Source organism: Orycteropus afer, unplaced genomic scaffold (assembly GCF_000298275.1).
Source record: "Orycteropus afer afer isolate SDZICR_OR568_19922 unplaced genomic scaffold, OryAfe1.0 scaffold00028, whole genome shotgun sequence".
Classification (NCBI taxonomy): domain Eukaryota; kingdom Metazoa; phylum Chordata; class Mammalia; order Tubulidentata; family Orycteropodidae; genus Orycteropus; species Orycteropus afer.
The window spans coordinates 8,853,474-8,875,273 of NW_006921615.1; the positions used below are offsets into that span (position 1 = coordinate 8,853,474).

Genomic DNA, 21,800 nt, shown 5'->3' on the forward strand with positions numbered 1-21,800 from the left:
ACAACATTTGGCAATTGAACTTTTTTACATGTATAAATCAGTGACATCAATTACATAAATCATATTATACAACCATCACCCATATCCATTACCAAATTTCCAATCACCATTAACAGATACTCAATGCTTCCTAAATAACTGTTCCCCTATTCCCTCTCCCTCTAGCCTCTGGTCACCACTAATAAACTTTGGTCTCTGTACATCTGCTTTATTCTACATGTTTCATACAGTGTTTGTCCTTTTGTGACTGATTTAACAGAGAAGGTGATTCTTAATGGGCACGAGTATATGTTCTGCTTCCCTTCCCACCTCTCTGCAGTTTTCATCTTCAGGTTTAGCCTGGGGTCTTAGTTTTACAGGATGTCGGATGGCAAGAACATTCATTATAGAAACATAAGGCATCTACCATATGCCCAGCAGTGTGAGCACACAAAGAAAGAGCTCATCGTTTTTTTTCTTAAACTGTCTGAAGTCTGGTTGGGAAAATAAAATTACCATTCTCTATAAATATTTAGTCTATTAAAATCAAGTAAAATTATTCCAGAGCCATAGGAATGATTATTTCTCAATAGAATCAAAAAGATTTTCAGTATGGAAGATATCCTGTGGAGATTTTAAATGTTTCACCTCTCTTGAGCAACCAGAGTTAACTCCATCTTACAGGATATTATTTCAGGTTGGCATCCTTCTTTCACACCTCATTATTCATCACCTTGTTTCATATAAGGGTGATCCTTCACGTACAGGCCTATGAAGGAAGAGTGTATCAAATACGAGGCTTTCTCCAATAGCTGGCCCAGCAGAGGTGCTTACTAACCTGCCACTTAAGTTGGCACTTCATTTTCCTCTCCAGCCCATTACTCTCCCTTTACTCTCTTCTTTTTCCCATGGAATCATGGCTACTAATCACAGGCAGTGAAACCAATATTATTATTATAAAAATAGGATGTTTTGTATTACAATCAAAAGGTAGCTTGGTAGTTGGAGAGTCAGAGAATAAGGGCTGTGGGTGGGCCTCTGAGTGCTGCCCACTGGGTTCACACCCCCTCCCCTCCTCTGCTGTCAACTCAATGTGACCAGATGGGTTTTCTCTTCTGGATGAAGGCCTTGATTCCCTCCTGCCCATCTTCTAGGCCCAGGTTGTCCACCATGGTCTGGGAGGTGAGGCAGTAGGCTGTTTTAAGGTCCTGTGACAGCTGCTTATAGAAGGCAGCTTTGCCCAAAGACACCACAGGGCGGCTCATGGAGGCAATCTTCTTTGCTATCCTCATGGTCTCTTCCTCCAGCTGCTCTTCTGGCACTACTTTGCTGAGCAAACCATGAGACAAGGCCTCCTTAGCAGAAATCGGCTCCCCAGTAAAAAGCATTTCTAAGGCAACCTAAGTGAGAAAACACATAAGATTATTAAGACACTCTCCTTGTAACTCATTGCCACCTCATTCTACCCTCTCCATTTCACTCTGTTGAGACTATATATCCTGACTTACCTACAACCTCAGCCCAGTTATCTACTTCCTCAAATAACATGTCATCCATCACCCCTAACATCTGCAGTACCCTAGCTCCTGCCAAGGACAGGATCAGATCTTTCCAAGAGCAAAGAAAATACAAGTGGCCTAGGAGAGGAAGGGACTCTCTACATGTTCTCTGTGCTCCTTCCACAGATCCAATCGTCTAGCCCTGCTGAAGCAGGACATTTGATCCGCCGCTATCAAGGGCCAAATATAGGACACTGGCCACATCAGATGGGATGAAACCACAAACCCTGCAACTGTGAAATCCACTCTCTCTTCCCCCTCCCCCAAAAAACTCAATACAGTAGCTACTTTTCAGAATGAGAAAAATTTTCACAGGTGCCACCACCTCAGCCTGACTTGAAAGAACAGCCTCCCATATTCCAGAGAAGAGGGAGATTTAATGAAAATGTCTTCCAGGGACCAGAAAAGAGCCAAGCATGATTTTATCTTACTAATAAATAAGATGTGGCAAGGGGAAGATGCCCTCTTTCCTTCCACAACCCCTCTCCAAGATTTTCAAGGCCTGTTGAAAGTGTTCGACATCTTGCTCACTCTACATAGTTTCCTCTGTTTTATAAGCCTACCACATATTATGCACTAATCTCTATTCTGTAATTATTCAAGTTTAGAATTCGAAAAGGGATTTCCAGATGCACAATGAACAGACAAGGCCCAGAGGTACCTTTCCTGCCCCTCTAGCCTTTGCTCACACTCTTGCATCTCTGGTGGCATCCTTATTTTTCCTTAAACATGCTGTGGTAGTTGTGTGTCAACTTGACTGGGCCTGGTTTTGAGTGACTGGGCAGTTGGGTATTCCTATTGGATATGATGAGACTGGTAATCAACTCCATGGTGGAATTTACTGGAGCAGCTGAGTAGCTGTCTTGGGGATGTTATCTGCTTCCAGTATATAAGAAACAGCATTGAGAAAGGTCTCTTGAGCTTTTTGGCATGCTTGGATCCTGGATGTAGCAGAGCCCTCATTCAGCAGCCTGTGATGTCTCCTGTCAATCTTGGGACTATCTCTAGACCTGAATTAGTGCCCTGCCATACTGTTTGGTAATCTTGGGACTGTGCCATTTTATTTGTCCACCTTGGGTTTGTTAGCTTTAGCAGCCAGCAGCTGCCTGAGTTAAGAGAAGCCTTCGGCTTCAGTGGGCCAGGAGGAAGAGGCAGAGCTGAAGCTCAAGGTCAAAGGGCTTTCACCCAGCCCCTAGAGCTGACACTTTGAACTCGGATTTCTAGCCTCCTAAACTTTAAGAGAATAAATCCCTGTTTGTTAAAACCACCCACCTGTGGTATTTTCTGTTACAGCAGCACTAGAAAAGCAAAACACACACCAAGTATGCTGTCACCTCACTGTCTTTGCGCTTGCTGTTCTCTCTGCCTAGAATGCTCTTTCCCCAGGTATCCTTATGGTTTCTGCCCTCATCTCCTTCATATCTCTGGTCATATGTCAATTTATAATGACGGTCTCTATGACTGCTTGATTAAAATTTTAAAACTAATTGCAGCACTCTCTCCCTTTCTGCTATATTTTTATCCTCTGTACTTTTTATGATTTCACATACCATGTATTTTACACGTGCATTTGTTTATTGTGTACCTCCTCTGCTAGCATGTATAACTACTCCAAAAAAATCCAAACTCACTGCCATCAGTCAATTCCAGCTCATAGCGACCCCCACTGGGTTTCCAAGGCTGTAAATGTTTATGGAAACAGACCACCTCATCTTTCTTCCACAGAGCATTTGGTGGGTTCAAACCACTGACCTCTTGGTTAGAAGCCAAATGCCTTAACCACTGTATCACCAGAGTTCCTTGTATAACCCATTAGGCAAAGTTTTTTTTTAAAAAACTATTCTGTTCATGTCTGTATCTCCAGCATAAGAAGAGTGCCTTACACATAGTAGACAACCCAATAAATATTTATTGATAAATTGTTTTCATAAACCACTGAATGATACCAATTAGAATATAGCAGAAATGATACTATGGTTCTTCTGAGGCTAAGTAAAACAAGTGATCAATCTTGTACCTGGCCCTTTCTCTTGGGATGCTCAGTGCTAGAACCCACCCCCCATGCTGTGAGGAAGCCCAAGCTTTATTGAAAGGCTAAGGTAAGTGTCCGAGCTGACAGGTCCAGCTCAGGTCCCAGCTGAGAGCCAACAGCAACAGGCAGACATGTTAGAACAAGAACTCAGTAATTCCAGGTCCCAGTTGTCATCCCCTGTTTTCAAGTCTTCCCAGCTGAGGCCACAGACATTATAGACCAGAGATAAGCCTTCCTTGCTGAGACCTACCCACATTTCAGATTCATGAGATAAATAAATGCTTGTTGTGGAAAGCCACTAAGTTGTGGGTGGTTTGTTACACAGTAATAGATAACTGGAATGATTTGAGATATAAATTTGGGAGCCACTGGCATTTAGATTAGGATTTCAAAACTTCAGTATTATTGACATTTTGAAGCAGATAATTCTTTGTCATGGGAGACTGTCCTGTGCATTGTAGGATATTTCCCATCATCTCTGGCCTCTACCCACTAGGTATCAGTATTATCCCCTTTCCTGGTTGTGACAATAAAAAAATGTCTCCAAACACTACCAAATGTCCCCTGGGGGCTGATATCGCCTTCATTTTAGAACCACTGATTTAGATGGTTTGTAAAGCCAGGAGACTAGATTGGACCACCTAGGGATTGAGCTTAGATAGGGAAGAAGAGGCCAACGCTAGGCCATAGGGCTCTCTTGCCATCATGGGCATAATGGCAGTCAGAGACAAGGTGATGCTGGACCTCATTTCCTCCTCTATTAAGTGAGGGGTTGATCTAAATCTCAAAATCCTCTTGTTTTGGAAATTATGATTTTTTGCTGAGGGAGCAGGAACATGATACCTATGGGTCACTTCAGAGAAGACCATTTTCTAGTTGATTGAGAATAGCATTAGCACTCCAAAGCATTTTTGGTTGAACATGGAGCTAAAAACCAAGTCCTGCTGATTAAGAGCTCACAGATGAGATCCTGCCAAAGACACTCAGTGAGTAATTCTGAAGAGGCCAGGACAACTTTCTGCCCTGTCCTGAGAATATGTGTCAGCTGGGAATTCAGATCAGAAACCAAGGTGAAAAAAATTTCACCACACCATCAAACCCTTCTTTTCCTTCATTAATAAAGGAAGCTCAAAGGAAATTCATGTAGACTGTGTATCAGGAAGTGGCCAGTCCTGAAAAGTTGATGCAACATAAAAAACAAAAACACCAAAGTCAAGCTTATTAATTGCTTTATAACTTGGATTGATTGAGACCTCAAATGACTTTCAAAGAGTAGTTAAGAATGGTATACAGAGTTGAAAGAAGGAATTAAAATCCCAAGTACTAATTGTTCCTTTCTGTGGCTCAGCAGGCAGGCACTTGTTCATACTTATGCAGTGGGGACTTGCAGTTTGGGTACAGTCCCTGTTTTCAGACACCTTCCTCTGATGCCTCTCTCCCTCCATCCAAAGCTCTTTATCTCTGTTCTTCTTTTCACATGCCCTATTACAGATTAATAAAGTGCCTGTCTGACCCAGATATTATAGCTGCATCAGATTCCAAATGCCCCAAGAAGTTTTCAATGAAAGCCCTTTGGGGTCCAGGTTTCTGCATGCTGAATCTCAGGACAGGGCCTGGGGCTGGGCCTAGTCACAGGCCTGCTAAACGTTGGTCCTCTGAAGGCTCCCTGAGCAAGTCACTTCATAGCTCTGGCTTCTTCAACTGGGACACATGGGTAACAGCGGACAACCTCCCAGGGATGCTGTGAGGAACAGGTAATTAATGACTGACTTCAGAGCATACTGTCACACTGAGTGCAATGGAAGTGCTAGAAAAAAACCAGTCCATTTGAGCAAGACATAAGGCAAGAGAAATAGTGGTGATGGTTTTGCTTGAAGAAGAGTAGCTCAAGGGACCTGGTACAACCACATTTATGAAGGATGGTGATCAGCTTCCATGAGGAGGGACTCAAATCTGAGCATAATATTACCTAATTCATTTTTCCATTCATTCATTCAACTATTTATGAAGAACCAATGTGTTAAGCATACGAATACAATGAATCTATGTAATATCTTAATTCTGAAGCAACTCCCAAAACATATTTGTGTTTTAAAAAACCTTATAAATGTCTAAACGAAATTATTCTGGGAGAGTGTAGACTTTTAACTCTTGGAGATGTATGAATAGGAAGATCTCCTATCTGTCAGGGAGTGATGGTTCTGCTCATTTAGTGACCTCTTATAGTCCCTTCTATATAAAACATTTCTAATGTCATTTTGGGGTCTCTAAAAGTTAAGTAAAAAGGGAATGACCTTAAGCTATAACATACCCACAGCCATCAAGTCGATTCAGACTCACAGCAACCCCCATTGAGTTTTTCAGGCAGTAAATCTTTATGGAAGTAGATTGCCCCATCTTCCTTCTGCAGAGCGGCTGGTGGGTTTGAACTACCAACCTTCTGGTTAGCCGTCAAATATGCCTTAGGTACTACGTCACCAGAGCTCCTCAAGCTATAACATAAGGGATTTTAATTAGAAAAGATGATTTTCCCTCTTCAGTCATACAATTAATCAATCAGACAAAGACAGACTGCCAGATATAGAGACAGAGACATCCAGAAATTGACAGACAGTCAAAACAAGACAGACAGACAACAATTAGCTAAAGAGCCCCTACTAAATTCTGTGCCAAGAACAGTCAGAAATAAAATGGTGGACCATTCTTGCCTTTCCTATTACGTACAGTTTAGTGGTTATTGCTGTTGTTGTTAGGTGCTGTCAAGTTGGTCCCAACTAACAGCAACCCTGCACACTGAGGAACAAAACATTGCCCAGGCCTATGCCATCTTCACAATCCATGCTATGTTTGAGCCTGTTGCAGTCACTGGGTCACTCCATCTCACTGAGGGTCTTCCTCTTTTTCGCTGACCCTCTACTTTACCAAGCATGATGTCCTTCTCCAAGGACTTGTCCCTCCTGATAACAAGTCCAAAGTATGTGAGACGAAGTCTCACCATCCTTGCTTCTAAGGAGCGTTACAGCTATACCTTTTCCAAGACAGATTTGTTCGTTCTTCTGGAAGTCCACGGTATATTCAACATTCTTTGTCAACACCATAATTCAAATGCATCACATTGTTCTTCACTGTCCAGCTTTCGCATGCATATGAGATGATTGAAAACCAGGGCTTGGGTCAGGTGCAGCTTAGTCCTCAAGATGACATCTTTGCTTTGTAACACTTTAAAGAAGTCTTTTGCAGCAGATTTGCCCAATACAATACGGTGTTTGATCTTGATGGCTGCTTCTATGGGCCTTGTCTTAGTTATCCAGTGCTGTTATAACAGAAATACACCAAGTGGATGGCTTTAACAAATAGAAATTTATCTCCTCACAGTTTAGGAGGCTAGAAGTCCAAATTCAGGGCGCCAGCTACAGCAGAAAGCGTTCTCTCTGTTGGCCCTGTGGGAGGTCCTATCAACCACCTTCCCCTAGGTCTAGGAGTTTCTCAGAGCAGGGACCAGCAGGTTCAAAGGTTGCAACCCACTCCAGGCTCTTTTTCTTAGTGGTAGGAAGTTGCTCTCTCTCTGTTCACTTGTTTAATCTCTTTTACATCTCAAAAGAGATCTACTCAAGATACAACCTAATCCTGTAGACTGTATCCTGCCTTATTAACATAACTGCTGCTAATCCTGCCTTGTTAACATTGGTTAGGATTTACACCACATAGGATAATTACATCAGGTCACAAAATGCAGGATAATTACATAATACTGAGAATCATGCCCTAGCTAAAGTGCCACATATTCTTGGGAGGCATAATTCAGTCCATAACAGGCACTGATTATGGATCCAAGTAAAACAAAATCCCTGACAACTTTAATATTTTCTCCATTTATCATGATATTGCTTAATGGTCCAGTTGTGAGGATTTTTGTTTTCTTTATGTTGAAGTATAATCCATACTGAAGACTAGTCTTTGATCTTCATCAGGAGGTGCTTCAAGTCCTCTTTGCTTTCAGCAAGCAAGGTTGTGTCATCTGCATATTGCAGGTTGTTAATGAGTCTTCCTCTAATCCTGATGCCATGTTCTTCTTCATGTAGTCCAGTTTCTCAAACTATATAGTAGCTACTTAGACTCAAAGGAGAGTGGTTATCAGGGGTAAAAAATTCTGAAATCACTTTATCTGGAAATATTTTAAAAGATGAAAGATATTTATCTTTCTGGAATACTGTGAGTTAAGCCTTATCTGAAGGAAGAATAGACCATACCATGTGGTCAAATCTCTTCTACTTGTGGATTCATTATCACTTTTTTTTGGTGCAAACTTTATTATCACACAAATTACAGTTAATAAAAAAATCTTAATTGTTAAATAGTAAGAGGTTTATTTAAGGAGCTCTGGCAATCTACTTCTGTAGTGATATCACCTCGGAAACCCAAGGAGGGGTCGCTATGAATCAGATTCTACTTGACAGCAGTGCATTGTGTTGCTGCGTTGTTGGCTGTTGGTAGCACAGTGACTAAGGCATCTGACTGCTAACCAGAGGGTTGGCGGTTCAAACCCACTCTGCAGAAGCAAGACTGGGCAATCTACTTCCATAAAGATTTACTGTCTCAGAAACCCAATGGAGGTCGCTATGAGTCGAGATCGACTCAACGGCAGTGGGTTTGGTTTCTTTTTTTTTTTTTTAAAGAGGTTTATTTACATATCCATACCCATCTTCTTCTGCTTCATATAAAGTAACAGAATCTACTGTGAAGACAGATAATGAGGAATAAAGATAATCAAGAGGAATAATGATGTGCACCAAATCTCTGGGCAAAGACATTCCTCTTTGGGTTTCTGAATCTGACTCTGGTAGCGCCTGCTTGGTGATAGGCCTGGCAGGGTCTCTCTTTCTGTCTAGAGTCAAGCATATCAGCTCTGCTTCCATAGCATCTTCTTACACCCATATAGCATAACAAAGACATATTGCCCCCAGGATGGGTCCCCAGAGAGGAATGTTGTTTTTTAAAAAATAAATCAATCAGCTAATGGTCTCCTATCATCAGAAGCAAAGAAGAGTGCAAAAAAAAACAAAACAAACAAACATACAAAAAAAACCCAAGGGCATTTGGAAGCAATCAGTCCTAGGACATGATGGACCTCGAGACCAGAAGAACTAGGTGATGCCTGGCTATCAATGCCAACCACTCAGGAAAGGATCAAAACTGGAGATCCTGGATAGAGAGGGAGGAAAAACATGGAACAAAATCCAAAAAACACAATAATGACCAGAATTACTGGTCAGGTGGACTCTGGTGGGACCCCCCAATACTATGGCCCTGGGATACACTTCGGGCCTGGAATAAAACTCACTCCCAGGGGCTAGCTCTCAGCCCAACAGTAAACAAGATGTACATGCAGACCACTCAACCCAGGGTGACGCATCCACATACTCTATGGAAATGCATCCCTTGGAGCAATCGACCATGAGGCACCAGAGGGGCAACTTTCGCACAAAGGAAATGCAGGACACACAGGAGTGCATAACTGTGAGGGGCACGGGGGGGGGGCGTGTTTGATACTACGAAGGGAGGGGAGGAGACTGGGTTAGGCTTGGGGATGGTAACTGGAGAGTGAAACCAAATGTACACGTGATGAAAACAAACCCGGCTCTGTAAACTTGCACCTAAAGCACAATAAAAACAAACAAACAAATAAATAAATAAAGGGTAGATACCAAAACTAAAAAATAAAATAAAATTAAATAAATAAATAAAGAGAAAAGCTAAATAGTCCAAGAAGACTGCGAGGGGGTTGACTGAGAGATTTCCTCATTGTGAATTAATGGAAGCATCTGAACAAATACAAACAGAAGAGAAAAGTGGCTCATTGCTCTTTTGGTAATTAAGGCAACACTAAACTAGGTCATCCAGAGAACTGTTGTGTGCCAGCCTCCTCTGTCAATTTGGAGACAAAAAGGTGAAGGAAGTCGCTTCAAGTACTATGGCTGCTTCCACTATCCTGGCACTTCTCCCTTCAGTCAGGCAGGCCAAGGCCATTTTAATGGGATTAGCATTGTTCATGAAAGGAACTATTGACTGAAATAAGATCAAGAGCCAACAGGCCTGGACTGAGTTCCCGGCCCTGCTTTGGCTTCCTAAGTCATTCCTGCCAAGTTTATCCCTCTCTCTGGGCCTTAGTTTCCCTATCTGCCTAGCTGGGTAATACTACCTAGATACATGCTGATTTATAGGAATTTTACACAGACAGATCAGATGATAAGAGTGGCATTCCCTAAGAAAAAGTGCCTATTTATTTAATATCTGATCAGCACAGTCTTTAGTGTTTAAGTTTCTATATAGTACACACTACATAGAAATATTTTAAAAGATGAAAAAAATAACTCCCTCTCACTCTTTTCCCTAAATCTACTCATGTAGCCTTTTACATGGCGTATCTTTGGTTACTCTAAGAAGTTGATGGTTTAATAGTTGGTTTTGTCAAGGGTATTTGCATTAAAAGTAACAAATTGGACTTGAGGCTGTAACAGTATAGGCAGATTAGAATTTCTAGGAGATGAATATGTGTTCTAACTTCATAACATAAGCTCCATATTAATCTTATTCAATTTAAATATCGCCTTATTCTTGTAGCCACAATCACAAAAGAATCCTGCCCCTGTAACCACATTCCTAAGATCATAAAACCAAGACAGGAACAGCTCACAGGACAGGGCAACCACACTTCTCAGATCCTGAAACCAAGGAAGGGACACTGCAAAAGAAATAACGCAAATGTAAATTTACTGCTTAGATGGCATCTTCTGATAATGGCCATTCTTGAGGTGTCTCCCAGCCCACTACCCAGTGTTAACCAGTTTTGGAGCCTGTGCACCCCTGCCCTCCATTACCACCTGATGAACTAAGATGGCCAATTGAAGAGGAAACCAAGATTCGAACCAAGAGCAAACAGCAGAATACACCTGCACAGAAGAAGTCATGGTGTCCATGTTGAGACACACACAACTCCATCTCAGAAAGAGACTGTCCATGCACCTAGCCTGAAGGAGGCTGAGGCTAATCATTAGGAATTTATCACAGCCTTGTACGGCTTCCTGACTTTTGGCAAAGGGTCAGGATTTTATGAGTATCCAGCCTGCATAAGGTCTTTTGAAATCATGTACCCCACAGCCTTAAAATTATTATAAAACCCCCTAGCCTATAAGTCTCTGGGAGACACCCATGGCATTGCCTCTGGCCATGTGTGTCTCCACCTTGCAAGGTTACTATCCTCTTATAAAATGTGTCTCTAAGCTACAGCTGACTTTCTAGTCATTATTTAGGAACTCAACCTACAAGGCCAAGGCTAACCTTGAGGCAGTGTGACTTAGTGGAAAGACCTGATGTTTGGAGTCATATGTACCAGAGTTACAATCCCAGAGCTACCCCTTATTAACTACAAGACTTTAAGTGAAAATTTTAACCCTTCTGAGTCTGTTTCCTCATCTGAAAAATGGGAATAAGTACATCTATCCTTCTGCAGTGTTGTGAAGATTAGAGAGAATTAGGTAAGGCTTAGAGTAAGCATAAAATACATTTACTCCAACAGTAAATTTCTATGAGTCTCTAACGTTGGATTTAAGGTATGATGGCACCTGAAAGGGGGTGATCCCCTCAGGTCACACATATATCAACAGCTGTGTGCTACAGCGCTCCTTACACCATGCTCTTGTGGGTGGGCATGGTGTGTTTGCCATATTCTTATGCAGCCATGTGAAGGCTGCAGTGATGAGGGAGTCGCAGATGCACTGCTGTACATTTTCCCCACAGCTGATTGGAACCCTTGAGCCACACCAGCCACATGCCTGTGCTCTCTCACCATGGCCCGGGCAGTGCCTGAGCATTAGGGGTTTAGAGCAAATGAAGCTGGAATCATGAGACCAATTAGCTGGGAAACAGTAGGTATGTACTGAGACCCTTTTATAAATCTGACTGTTCTCTAAGGTAAGCCTTCTCCAACTCTCAAACTCTGATGGGCATACAAATCACTGGAGAGCTTTTTAAAATACAGATTCTGACCCCAGAGTTGTGAGATAAGCAGAGACTGCGTTTCTCACAGGTTTTCACGAGGCTGGTACCACTGGTTAGCGTACCACACTCTGAGTAGTTAAGTACCCTTTCCAGCTTGGAAATCCTACTCTTAGACTACTAGGAAATCTGAGTCTACAGAGTCACAAAGTTAAAATGGGTAAGTAGGTGGAAGTAAGAGTGTCTGCCACTGAGAAATTACTTGTTTCGGAGGAAGAGGTTCTGATTTTTTATATGCTCTCCCATTTGAGGCGCTGGCTCTGTATTTCTGAACCAGGCCAGCTCTAATTAGCTCAGGGAGCAGCTGCACCAGGCAGGTTGTTTGTATGGTGCAATGATGATGCATTATTTAACTTACACAAAAGGAGAGAAACATTTTACAAACATGGAAAATTATTCATGCTCAGGCTCAGTCTAGCTTGAACACAGGGGCTCTACTCCATCTTTCTAGTTTTCAGCATAGAAACAGTAAACAGCTTCCACTGGAGACCAGCAGAGGGCGCTGGTGACCCATATATGCGGTTTTATCAGTTGCGGTTGCATAGATGAGAGCAACCTCAAGTGTGTTAGAGTAGAACTGTGCTCCATAGGGTTTTCAGTGGCTATTTTTGGAAGTAGATCACCATGTCTTTCTTCTGAGACACCTCTGGGTGGCCTTGAACTATCTATCAATCTCTCAGTAGCTGGGCCACTGTGAAAATCACAGGAACTCCCTTTCTAGTCCAATTTGGAAAAGCACCCTGTGGACGTGCATGTGGGACATGACCCACATCCCTATAACGTGATGAACCTGTGTGTGAATGTGTCTGGCTGAGTATAATCCAGCAAGGAGGGCAAGCAGGTGTTTTTTGGTAGAGTTGCAATTTTTTTTTTTTTTTAATTGTGATTTGGGTGAAGATTTACAGAGCAAATTCACTTTCCACACAGCAGTTTATATATGGAAACTGCTCATGACATTGACCACAGTTTACCACAATGCAACAGCTCCCCTCCCACTTCTTCCCCATAGTTACCTCTTCCCAGTGTCCATCCCTCCATGGACTCCTGCCCCCTGAGCTGTCTCCCTGTGCATAGGCAGCCCTTGTTTCTCAATGATTGTTCAGAGTTGGGATTTTTATGAATTCCTGTATTTCCTCTAAAAACAGGTCATGCAGTTATAAGTCAGATCTGTGGATCCAGGAGTCTGGCAAAGGCCTCATATTCCAGCAGACTTTTCCTTCTACTAAATTCCTGTTATAAGCACTGTGATTTTGGCTCATTAGTGTTAACCCCAAACCATCCATCTGATTTATGCCTTCAAGTAGCTCAGCATTAATGAGATCAATATATAAGGACATCTATTGATAGAACTCTGAAACACTCTTAGATGGCTGGTTTGAGAAAGAAATATCTCTGAAGCCTGGAAAACAAAAATGCTACAACTGTGTCCGAGGTTTTCTGAGGATCACACACTAGGAACACAGTCCAGGAATCTGAGTAGGACGATGCAGGGGGTTTCTTTGCCCCTGTCTCCGCAGGCCTAACCCTGACCAAAACTTTCCTTGGGAGGGAAAAGCTACTTTGGTGTTTACAGTGTCCCTCCTCGTTAATCTGTCACACTGGCCAACCATGCAATGTGGTTCTGAGAATTTGGCTGCTTTGAAATTTAAGGCCTATTTTTGTAACTTTTTTTCCCCCTATTTTTGCTCAAAACTAATTTAAAATTTGACAAATGTGATATAGGGTTTAAATGTCTATTAATCTTTCATTACAGTAAGTCTTGACTTCAGAACTGTTTTGTTTGTTTTTAAGAAAGAATGGTTTCTTATCCTGATCTAAACCCACTGCCACCAAGTCAATTCTGATGCATAGTGACCTTCTAGGGAGTTGTGGTGGTTAAGTTTGTGTGTCAACTTGGCTGGGCCTGGTTGAGTGGCTGGGCTGGATGAGATTACCATAATGAGACTGATAATCAACCCCATGGTGGAATCTACTGTGAGCAGCTGAGTAGCTGCTACCTTTGACTATGTGGTCTGCTTCCCATATATAAGAAACAGCTTTGGGAATGGTCTCTAGCTTATGGCACACTTGAACCCTGCATGTAGCCGTGTCATTGTTCAGCAGACTGCCATGCTCTACTGACCTTGGGACTTTCAATGGACTTGAATTAATGACCTGCCATGTGGTTTGGTAACATTGGGACTGTGCCAATTTATTTGTCAACCTTGGGCTTGTTAGCCTCAGCAGCCAGTAGCTGCCTGAGTGAAGAGATGCCTCTTAGCTGGGAGCAAGAGGCAGAGTTGAAGCCCAAGGTCTAGGGGCTTTTATCCAGCCCCTAGAGCCTGGCACTTTGAACTTGGACTTCTAGCCTCCTAAACTGGAAGAGAATAAACTCCTGTTCAAGCCATCCCATTTGTGGTATATTCTTGTCAGAGGTGCCAAGGTAACCAAAACAGGATTCTAAGGCTGTAAATCTTTATGAAAGCAGACTGTCTAGTCTTTCTCCCATGGAGCAGCTGGTGGGCCGAACAGCCAACCTTTGGGTTAGCAGCCAAATGCTTTAGTCACTACATGACCAGAGCTCCTTTCTTATCCTGATAGTAGTGCTGATTTAAAGGTTTACAATGCATTAGCATGGAAGCCTTCCAGCATGTCCATTGTTGAGGAAGATGAACAGCTGTCAGGTAGGCAAACAATTCACCACCTTTTACTACACATAGGTCTCATGATTTGATTTGCACAATTATAAGCTAGTTTATTAGTAAATCCTGACAATAGTTTTGGAATGCATTTTAGTTTATTTACTGAATGAATACATTTAAAATTAGCAATCAAAAATAGCCTCTTAGTGTGAATACATTTTAGCAAGGTCACTCTCTGCAGTTTGGAGGCCACTTGCAGACAATTTTTTTTTAAGTATGTATGCTTATCAAATTTTTCAGAATTTCCTCACAAACACACATTTCTACAAAATTTAATAAGGAGGCAATATAAAAGAAAAGAATACTTCTCTAAACTTCTTGGTCCTGCTGCTTGATTTCCCTTGGGCATCCTTTCTTTTGTGCCTTAGGCATATGAACAACTGCTAATTTTCGTGGTTCATGTTAAAATAGATAATATATTCTAGAAAGTAATTTAGGTTCCCTACTTGCGGGTGTATGACTTTACTCCTTTTTTTTTTTACAGACTTCCTATTGAGAATGAAGATGCACTTTTTTCTAGAACAAGAACACTGATGGTTTACCCTTAAGGGATGTTCAGTAAATATTATTTTACAATGTTTAGAGGAAGAAACAAAGCTTCTTGAAGAAAATGGACTTCACTGTAGTTGTTGTTGTTGTTATGTGCTGTCGAGTCATCTCTGACTCATAGCGACCCCTCCTTAGGTTTCTGAGACAGTATTTCTATGGAAGTAGATTGCCCAAACTTCCTTCTGAAGAGTGGCTGGTGGATTTGAACTCCCAATGTTCTGGTTACCAGTCAAGTGCCTTAGGCACTACGTCAACAGAGTTAGCAGTGACAAAACAGCTTTTGTAATTTGGCTTCTTCTTGGGAAGATTTAACTGACCATGCACAGCACTATTCATGTTCCTGAAATGCAACAATAGTAAACAAGACACACTCCGTCCATCAGCTACCTTAAATCCTTTCTGGAGCAAGTCAGATTATCAACAAACAGTAAGTCAGTGACATCATTATCTTAGCCTCTTGTATGGCATTATTTCAGCATGCTATTATATCTCATAGGAGCTCTGGTAGCATAGTGCCTAAGGCACTTGACTGCTAACCAGAAGGCTGGCGGTTCAAACCCACCTGCCACTCCTCGGAAGGAAGGTTGGGCAATCCTACTTCCGTAGTGATACTGCCTTGGAAACCCAAGGAGGGGTCGCTATGAGTCGGGGCTGACTCGATAGCAAATAACAACAACAATTTTATCTCATGGGCAACTATTCAATGCAACAAAACTGAGTCTCAATTGCATTTGAAATTATATTACAAAAATATGTTCCTTTATAAAAACTACAAAGCAAAACAAAAAAACAACTAGTCATATTGAGGGGAATACAAGATTGACATGTGGTGACTTCACAAACTGATGTCCACTGTAAGAAACCTACACAGGGAGAGGCAGTTGGCTGTTCCCTACCTTACCAGAGACATTAGAAGAACATTAGGCACACTACTCAGATATGCTTGGGACAGGATGTCCTGCTATAATTGGCATTTTCACAAGCTAATTCTGAAATTAACCACCATTAGAAGTAGAAGATTAAAACTAGAGAAGGGGCCAAAGGAAGTTATATTACCTTTCGAGGAACTGTTCTTCCCAAGGCAACCCCTGGGGTAGAGCAGAAGAGGCCGATGTTCACACCAGGGGTGGCAAAAGAGGACTTGTCGCTCGCCACAGCAATGTCACAGCTGGCAACCAGCTGACAGCCAGCAGCTGTGGCCAAGCCATTCACCATGGCGATGACGGGGACAGGGTGACTCTGGACCTGCATCATGACCTGAAAGAGGAAACACACTACTTCACTTCCATCCAAGAGTGAGGCACAAAATACCTATTATTGTATATGGCTTTGTTGTGTTGAAAGCACCTTTCATATGCATTATTTACCAGATTCTATGAGAAAAAAATGAAAAGGAAGACACAAAAAAGTAACTGTTTTTAGCTGCCACCGAGTTGACTCTAACTTGTGTTTGACTGCTAACCCAAAGGCTGGCAGTTCAAACCCACCAGCCATCCTCAGAAGGAAGACTGGGCAATCTACTTCCATAGTGATACTGCCTGGGAAACCCAAGGAGGGGTTGCTATGAGCTGGGTCTGACTTGATGACAGCGAGTTTGTTTTTTTGTTGTTGTTGTTGACCCCACTGTGCTGTATAGGGTTTTCAGTGGCTGTGATCTGTCAGCAGCAGATTGCTAGGCCTGTCTTCTGAGGACCTCTGGGTCGGTCTGAATAGCCACTTTTCGGCTCATTGTTGTGTTCTTCACTGTTTAAACCTCCCAGGGACTCCACAAAAGAACTGACTTGTATTTGAACTATTATGAATCAGACTAAACTTTGGTCTTCATGAGAACCCCGAGGAAGGAACTCTATTTTACCACAAGGACACTAAGGTTTAGAGAAGGCAAATGCCTTACCTAAAGTCACATAGCCTGTAAGTGGTGGATCTGGGTTTTGAACCTGTATTTGTCTGCCTCCCCAAGCACATGCTCCACCCACTATAGCAAGGAGCCTCTGTGAGATTACAAATCACTCTGACTGTTGCTCTAATAGACTCAGTAAAGAAAAGTGCTGATTTTTTAACCTCTGGGGAACAAACATACAAAATCTTTCCTGAACAGTTTTAATTATGTCTGTGTGCAGCTCTTGTGTTTAAAGTCAAACTGATATTTGGTGCCTCCTTCAAAAATTAAGGTAGAAAAGGGACTTGAAGGCAATTTCCTTAGTAATCACTTCTCAAATTGCCACTATGAACACTTTCTCTATTCAATTAAAATGGAGGAGGGGGAAACACCCTGCTGTCATCAAATAAACAAACCTCCTAAAATGGAGCCACTGTCACAGATAGGAAGCAAAAACTTGCTTGTGTGGTGCCTCCTCAATAAATCTCCAGATCTTCTGCTTTCCAGGCTTAGAAAGTAACTCGTTTATTTCTCCACTTTTTCACAATACATGAAACAGACTGTGTTGCTATGGTAACTTCAGTGTATAAAATGTTGCTCTTTGAACTTTTAGAGGGAAGGGAGAGGGCAGTAAAGGAAATCTAGGCTTGTTTCCCCAAAGGAAAATGACCTTCATTGATTTGAAGATTTTGCCTAAGGAATTTTATTATACAATAAACATCAATTATATATTTTGGGATAATGATATATTCTGTAGCAGTGGTTCTTTCATATGTGTGTGTCTATGACTTGAGTGAAAAGTTTACAGAGCAAATTCATTTCATACACATTTTGTTTCATGACATTGACTGCAATCACCATAATGTAACAGCTCTCTTCCCACTTCCTCCCTGTGGGTACCTTTTCCCTGTGTCCTTCTTTCCTACGCATTCCTGACCTCTGAGCTCTGCCTGCACAAATACTGCTCTTCTGATCTCTCATAGTTGATTTTTCTAAGGAGTGTACCTACCTGGTGTAAATGTTCACCTGATATGTCTGTCTATTGTTTGGCTAGAAGCCATGGAGTGAGTTCAACATCAAGCCCAAAGGTGATTAGGGGTCATACTCTCAGGGGTTTTGCCAGTCTCTATCAGACCAGTAAACCTTGTTTTTATTTATGATTTTGAATTTGGGTCTGCATTTTTCTCTCACTCTACTGAGGCTCTCCTGCACTGATCCCCTTCCGAGTGGTTAACAGTGGTAGCTGGGCACCATCTAGTTCTTCTGGTCTGTGGTTTTCTTCATTCTTCTTTGCTCTGGATGAGGAGATATCAATTGTTGTATCTAGAGGGCCACTTGAAGCTTTTAAGACCCCAGTCGCTACTCTCCAAAACAGGATGTAGAACTATGTTTTTGTGCAGTATGTTATGCCAATGAAGCTTGATGTCCCCTGCAACCATGGTCCTTAGCCTATGATCCCAGTGACTCATTCCCTTGGGGTGTTTGGCTGTGGATAAGAAATTATCACTTTGCCCCATTAGCTCTATTATATATATGGACATTCTTATAGTACAAACAAATACATATAATGAAATATCATCTATAGTAGTGGTTCCTGACCCTCTTAGGAGGTGACCTTCTAAGAACTGGATAAATGCTCCAGACCTGTTCTCCAGAAGAATGTATATGGCCCTGTAAACAAAAAACTTCATGAATATAGAGGGTCCCTTCACCCTAGAGATGCCTAGTGGCACACTGGTTAAGCATTCTGCCAATCAAAAGGTTGGCAGTTTGAACCCACCAGCTACTCCACAGAAGAAAGATGAGGCAGTCTGCTTTTGTAAAGATGACAGCCTTGGAAACCCTATGGGGTGGTTCTTCTCTGTCTTGCAGGGTCATTAGGAGTAAGAATCAACTCAATGGCAATGGGATGCACTTTAGGGTAAGGACAGGAAGGGACTGAAGATGGAGCTCATTCTCAGTGTACTGGAATAACAAGGGGAAGGATGTACAAGAACCTCTAAAGTCTTGCTGCTAGGAGAAAAGATTTTGTTTTAGCTCTAAGTGTTGTCTCTTTACCTAATGAACTGAAGTTACTTATAAAAAGCCAATTGACTAATTAGTTGAAAAGTCTGTCTCCTCTGTCTGCCATCTATGGAGGGCTGAGAGTTCATAAAGCTGGGTGGAAAAAGACTTAGGCAATACAGTATATGACAATAATGTTAAAAATATTTATACCATTGATTTAAGAATTCTACTTCTAAGAAATAATCTGAAATGGGGAAAAAAGCTGTATGGATAAAGATGGTCACCACATCATTATTTTATAATAGTGAAAACCTACTAATATGGGAAAATAAGTAAATGATTGTATAAACTATGTTGGTATTTGGATTTGTTTATTTATTTATAAGTCTTTTTTTTTTTTTTTTTTAATTTTCCCTCCCCTCTCCTCCCTGGTAACGAACAAAGAAAGTTTCCTTCCATATGTAAACCTCTCCTTGCAATAATGGACGAATACAATATTTGCCCTTCTGTGACTGGCTTATCTCACTCAGCATGTCCTCCAAATTTATCCAGGTTATGAGGTGTTTCACATATTCTTTTTAAAGTAAAAATTTCCAAGAGAAATATAAGCATAGTGGTAAAGAGCCTATTATAGTAGGCTGGAGCCAGGCTGGCTGGTACACCATCCCGTCTGCCACTTACTCACCGACTAGCCCTAGGCAGGCCATTTACCCTCTAAGTTTCCACCTTTGTCAAAGAGGTATGGTGTTGTTAGCTGCCAGAGAATCAGCCCCCAAATCATGGTGACCTCATGCACAATGGAATAAAACACAGCCCAGCCCTGTGCCATTCCCATAATGTTTCAGATCACACAGCTGGATCCACAGCATTTTCACTGGTTGATTTTTGGAAGCAGATTATCACACCTTTCTTTTTAGTCTGTCTGAATCTATAAACTCTGCTTATACCTGTTTAGCATCATAGCAATATGCAAGCTACCACTGACAGACAGATGGGGCTGTACATGAGGTGTACTGGCTGGAATCAAACCTGGGTGTCTTGCATGGAAGGCAAGAAAGCTAACACTGACCCACCAGTGCCTCACAAAATGGGTAATAGGTGTTGTTGTTGTTATTTGTTGTTATGTGCCGTCGAGTTGGACCCGACTCATAGCGACCCCTCCTTGGGTTTCTGAGGCAGTATCACTACAGAAGCCCCATCTTCCTTCCGAGGAGTGGCTGATGGGTTTGAACTACCAGCCTTCTGGTTAGCAGTCAAGTGCCTTAGGCACTATGCTACCAGAGCTCCCATGGTGAGTATAGTAATAGGTACCAATCTAATAAAACTGTGCAAATTAAATTAATATGTCTAAAGCACATAGTAAGCATACATATAATATAATCACATTATATAATAAAGTATAATCATACATCTATATGTAAATAAACAAAAAAAGTTATACTTAGAAAAAATAGTTTTTAAAAGACCAAACTATTCATTATAGTTCTTCCTGGGTGGGATGATCATGGTATGGAATCAATAACTTACATTTTTCCTTTTTTTTCATAGATTTCAAAGGGAACCTAGAAAATAAACAAGCTAGGATAATCAATCCCGATAGTCAAACACTGATTATACCTCCTGTTTAATTTATCTCTTTGAATCAAATGCTATTCTGCCTACTCCAAAATGTGACATAAATTGAATTCTGTCCTACCCTCATTTAATGGCATTAACAATGGGCCCAAGCTGTTTCCAAAGGTGAGAGACACTGTCCCAGTATCATTTCATTGGTGGGGTGTGAGAAGCAAGGAAGTACCTTCTGTTGGGCTGAGATTGCCACCGTTAAACTTCCACAGAATGTAAGATGAGAGTCAAGGGACAGGTCTCTAGTGTGAGCCACTATCTCAGCTCCACGGAAGGCTGCCTTTTATCTCCCATAACCAAGCTTTTCTTCTCCCATTCATATTTTGCCCTATTCCTGACTTTGTAAATAATGAACTATCATGCAAAATTTGTGATCTGTAACAAATATGCCAGAGTTTTTTCGATGCTGAGTTAAGTCAGATACCTCTATTTTCCTTTCCACGGTCAAATTTTCTCATGCAGGAACTGAACAATAAAATATCTAGCTCATTCTGTTCCAATCTGCCTGTTGATTACACCCCGAAATTGAAATCTTGTACAAGTTCATGTGCTCTTATTTATCAAAGACAATTTGATCTTCTTAGAAATAGTATTAAAGAAATAATTACACTTTCAGTCCTATTTTACTACATTAGGGCTGTTGTTGTTGTTGTTCTGTGCCATGGAGTCAGACTAGATTCATAGCAACCCTTCCTTCGGTTTCTGAAGTGGTATCATTATGGAAGTAGATTGCCTAATCTTCCTTCCGAGGAGTGGCTGGTGGGTTTGAACCGCCAGCCTTCTGGTTAGCAGTCAAGGGCTAGGTCCTATTTATGCATTCTTTTTTAAGTTAGCTAGGTTTTAAGCATCCAAGAAATCTGGCCTTAAATCCTCTGAATAAGCCCCGGCTCCCCTGTGGCCCTTTGCTAACCCATTTAGATCTGTTCATGAAGATACCAGAGCAGACTGATAAATGCAGACCCTTTAGGGCTCAACTGGTTTTCTTTGACTATTTTCTGTTTTAGCCAAACATACTGAGGATTTATTAGTAGAAAGATAATTTTTAAAGCACCAAACCTTGGTAAATACAAGAGCAAAATGTTACATAAACATTATTTATGCAGGAAACACAAGACTTGAGTCTTAGCTGTAGCTTGCCATGAAGCCTCAAGTAAATCACTTTTCCTGTCTGTCTCTCCATGAAATGAGAAAAATATAACCTGATCTTACGAGTTTCTGGAAGAACAGGGTAACAATGGTCAAGAATGTATCTGCAGTGTAGTAAATTACTTAGTGTGGCTTTTCTACCCATAAGTCTTTGTAAACTCCAAGGTGGGATTTTCTATGAGCAACTGAGGAGCTATCCACCTGGGTTATTTCTGTTGGGCGTGGCACAATACTATGTTCTGGGAGGTTCCCACTCTCTCTCACGTGCTTAGAGTTCTGATGCTGTG

At 41.6% G+C, this 21,800-nt stretch overlaps 1 protein-coding gene across 1 annotated transcript in view; it reads right to left on the minus strand.

Moving 5' to 3' along the window:
* Window positions 1–1,067: 1,067 nt before the first annotated feature.
* Window positions 1,068–21,800, minus strand: part of ECHDC3 (enoyl-CoA hydratase domain containing 3) — a 31,004-nt gene continuing 10,271 nt past the window's right edge. Inside the window, exons 4-5 of the mRNA XM_007935436.1 lie at window positions 15,912–16,112; window positions 1,068–1,379 (exon numbers count right to left, since the gene is read on the minus strand). Coding sequence (XP_007933627.1) covers window positions 1,068–1,379; window positions 15,912–16,112 — 513 coding nt within the window. The remainder of the gene's footprint in view (window positions 1,380–15,911; window positions 16,113–21,800) is intronic.